Source organism: Gossypium arboreum, chromosome 9 (genome assembly GCF_025698485.1).
Source record: "Gossypium arboreum isolate Shixiya-1 chromosome 9, ASM2569848v2, whole genome shotgun sequence".
Classification (NCBI taxonomy): domain Eukaryota; kingdom Viridiplantae; phylum Streptophyta; class Magnoliopsida; order Malvales; family Malvaceae; genus Gossypium; species Gossypium arboreum.
In genome coordinates this window covers 58,865,067-58,868,849 of record NC_069078.1, presented here as the reverse complement: position 1 = coordinate 58,868,849, position 3,783 = coordinate 58,865,067, and the positions used below count along the sequence as shown (strand labels likewise).

General features: G+C 33.5%; 1 protein-coding gene across 2 annotated transcripts; it reads left to right on the top strand.

Moving 5' to 3' along the window:
- The first annotated feature begins 1,386 nt into the window (after positions 1 to 1,386).
- LOC108454179 (actin-depolymerizing factor) lies at positions 1,387 to 3,545 on the top strand. 2 transcript variants are annotated; one of them, XM_017752548.2, is made up of 4 exons: positions 1,387 to 1,675; positions 2,550 to 2,815; positions 3,045 to 3,239; positions 3,342 to 3,545. In XM_017752548.2, the coding sequence occupies exons 1-3, from the start codon at positions 1,661 to 1,663 to the stop codon at positions 3,193 to 3,195; spliced, it is 432 nt and encodes a 143-aa protein (XP_017608037.1). In that variant the 5' UTR covers positions 1,387 to 1,660; the 3' UTR covers positions 3,196 to 3,239; positions 3,342 to 3,545. The 2 variants fall into 2 exon arrangements, with proteins under 2 accessions (XP_017608037.1, XP_017608036.1); XM_017752547.2 differs by having other exon boundaries at positions 3,045 to 3,545.
- Positions 3,546 to 3,783: the final 238 nt, after the last annotated feature.

Sequence of the window (3,783 nt, the reverse complement as noted above, 5' to 3'; positions counted from 1 at the left end):
AAAATTGGTCATTAGTTCCAAACATAAACAAACATATGTTGGATCATTTTACATTCAATCAACATTTGCAACTGCTAGCTGCATATGCCTCTTACCACTACTGCCAAAAAAGCAACCTATGGTAATGCATACAATACATAACATAGAGTAAGAAAATAATATCTTATGCATTGACTTCTCTTTCTCAATAACTTTAATTTTTTGTTTCATGGTCAACATTTTCTTCCTTAATGCTACTTCTCCTTCAACACCACAAACTGATATACCTCCTTCAACCTCAATGTTAACAACACTAGTGCCGCCATTATGGTTACCATCAAATGCAACCAAATCCATAACATTTTTTCTAAGTGCTAAATTATCATTCAAAAGATTTCATTCACTGTCATGCAATTGACGCAGTAAGTCAGTTGCGTTGTCACACATTTTCCCATCGTACCACTTGAAGAAATCACAACCATTGTCCTACAAACAAACCCTAATTCAACCAAATTGAAATGATCCAAATTGAAAACAAAACAAATTATGAGACTTATGAAATCATCAAAATTGAACTCAAGCTCAATTTGCAAATAAAAAATCTTCACTTACCCGAAAATCTGAACAACCATAAAATCTCCTACTCGGATTTAAATCGCTCCATGAAGTATCTCTTAGAGCTAACTTATTGCAATGATATTTTACTGCTAGTCCACCGTAGACATTCTCCCTTCGCAATGAAGTATTGCATATGACGATTTTTTCTTCGCAATGTGATATTTTACTGACTATTGGAACTATGTGAATCCATGATTTTAGACGACAGTGAAAAAAATAAAAATTTCTGAAAAGATTAAAGATTTCACAATTTGGTTCTAAGGGATTAATGATGTAGAAAAATCCCTCAATCAATGATTCAAAAAAGAAATTTTTGAAGATTTTAGAGATTCAACGAAGATTTCAGATGTTTTAGATTTAGGGATTTTACGATTTGGAGGTTTCACAATTTAGGGAATTTGACGAATTAGGGATTTTAGTATTTGGGGAAAGTTTTGAATTTGAGGATTTGAGATGATTTGAGGGATTTAGGGTTTTTTTGTTTTATATTTATTAAATTTGTTTAATTTTTTTGCCACGTCAACGTTATTATTTAAATGTTTACCACATCATCACTCAACTAGAACACCACATAACCAATATTTTTGACCGGCTACTGACTAACGGTCATCTAATGGTTACCGTTTTAACTGAGTTGATGTTTGAAAAATCCGTTACGTTGAGGGCCAAAATCAAAAAAAAAAAGTTTGGGGCATATATCTAAAAGCTCCTAAAGGTTGAGGGTTTTTTTTGCAATTATGCCAAAATGAAATTAAAATATTGAAAAGCCAAATGATAAACGGCTACCTCCGCAAAGAAGATGATGCGTCATTGTAAGAAAAGAATCGAACACCACGCGCTTCCTTCCTTGCCTCTCAAAACACGCACAGATACGCTTTAATTACCATGTTTATCTCAAAAGAATCAGAATAAAAAATCCTTATTTTTTTAATTAAAATTTCAAAATAGTTTCAAAAAATTTTCTTTCCATTTCTCCTTTTTGGTGGCTGCTTTTTCCCCTTATTTTCTCTCCATAAGAACTCTTTTTCTCTTCATTCTCCCAATATCTTCATTTGAAGCAGCTATGTCTTTTAGAGGAGTATGTCTCTCTTTCTTTTCATTGTTTTACATCTGATTCAGTTTGGGTTCTTTTTGTTTTCTTTGGTTTAGCTTAAATTAAGTTGAATTTTTGTTTTTCCACCCTGAAATTTAAACGAAGTTGAGGTTTTTATTATATGGGTGTCTTCTATTTTGTTCATATTTTATTTTTTTATTTTTCTAAGATTGAATCTTCCATTGGCTAGTTAGATCTTAGCTTTTAGTTTTAGTTCTTGCATTTTTGGGTTCATGGAATAATGGATTATTAGCTTAGATTTGTTTTACAGTTCCATTAATTAAGATCTGGTTCAGTTTGGGTTCTTTTCAGTTTCTTTGTTTTAGCTAAAAATGAGTTGATTTTTTTTTCCTTGCTGAAACTTAAACAAAGTTGAGATTTTTATTCTATGGGCAGCTTCTATTTTTGTTATAGTTTATTGGGGGTTTTTTTTTTTCCTATGTGTTTGTAAGATTGAATCTTCCATTGGCTAGTTAGATCTTAGCTTTTAGATTCTGTTCTTGGATTTGTTTTTCATGTTTGAGTTCATGAAATAGTGGAGTATTAGATCAGATTTGTTTTACACTTTAATTTTTATTGTGCATTTTCTTCTTCAATTACAATCCTAGCTCTGTATCTTGTTGTAAATATATGGGCATTATGATTTGAACCTAGATTAGGATGTTGAATTATGTTAGATTCTAGTGTCAGATACGGGTATGTATCTGATGCCAAAGCCAAGGTTTTTTGGATTTATTGAACGAAGTTTTCTTTTTTTGCTTAAAAATGGAATGATTTTTCTTTAATATAAGAAGTCAATACTAATCAATTTTGGTTGGAGTAACCATTAAACATTGAGCATTTGTTTCTGGTTTTTCAGGGAAATGCATCATCGGGCATGGGAGTGGCTGAACACAGCAAAAGCACGTACCTGGAACTGCAGAGAAAGAAGGTGTTCCGATATGTTATCTTCAAGATTGATGAGAAGAAAAAGGAGGTCATAGTTGAAAAGACTGGAGGTCCGACAGAGAGCTATGATGATTTCGCAGCCTCATTGCCGGAGAGTGATTGCCGCTATGCAGTTTATGACTTCGATTTTGTGACTTCCGAGAATTGTCAGAAGAGCAAGATCTTTTTTATTGCATGGTCAGTTTCCTCTTTCAATTGCAAAGTAATCCCATTCCATTAATTTGGGCTGCATTTGAAGTACAAAGCTTTGTAATATTAAGTCAAATATTTTGCTTTGCTTTCTCTTTAAGGTTCAGAAACTCAAGTTCTTTGAGTGTGAAAATCATGGAATTAGTTTTAGTTTCTTGTCATCGACTTGTTGGAGCTTTTCTGCTCATCACCTTGGTTTCACCTTGTTCTTCTGCAGGTCTCCTTCTGTTTCGAGGATCCGTTCCAAGATGCTTTATGCAACATCAAAGGACAGGTTCCGAAGGGAATTGGAGGGCATCCATTACGAAATCCAGGCAACCGACCCGACTGAAATGGATCTTGAGGTGATTAGGGAGCGTGCACATTAAGCGTCCGCTCCCGGAATTCACATGCTTAGGAAAACTTCCTAGAGGTACCTTTAGGGTTGTTTTATGGTTCAATTAAATTGCAGAATTAAGTCGAGTTACCCGTCTCTGACATAGTATGTCGTTATCATTAAATAACGCCTGAGAAGGCTGATTAGGAGGAGGATCAGGGTTGGAACATGGGAGGAATGTTGGGACTTTGGACTTCTCATTTCCATGATGCTTCTCAGGTGAGAAGGAGTGTGATTATTATGGATATTGACTCTTATTCGTGGAATGGTATTTCAATCTCTTGTGCTTTTCATCTGAAACTTTTCTAATTAATTGAATATAAAAGTTTCTAAGGGTGATAATGGTTTGGTGTGATTAAGATATGGGTCTTTTGATTTTAAAATATAGGGTAAAGTACGAGAAATAGTCACTGAACTTTTATTTTTTATTTTGGTCACCAAATCAAATATCTTCGTCAATGAAGGTTGAGAGCAGTTTGAATAGGTGGGCTTTTTTTATTGGTCTAATATCAGTTTTAGTCTTTTAATGTTTACACATCAGTTTGATCTTAAATATAAAATATTTAATAAATTTAGTTTT

Excerpts from the sequence above, each read along its gene's own strand:
- LOC108454179 (XM_017752548.2), top strand. Across the intron at positions 2,816-3,044 it reads AAGATCTTTTTTATTGCATG|GTCTCCTTCTGTTTCGAGGA; the intron begins GTCAGTTTCCTC and ends GTTCTTCTGCAG.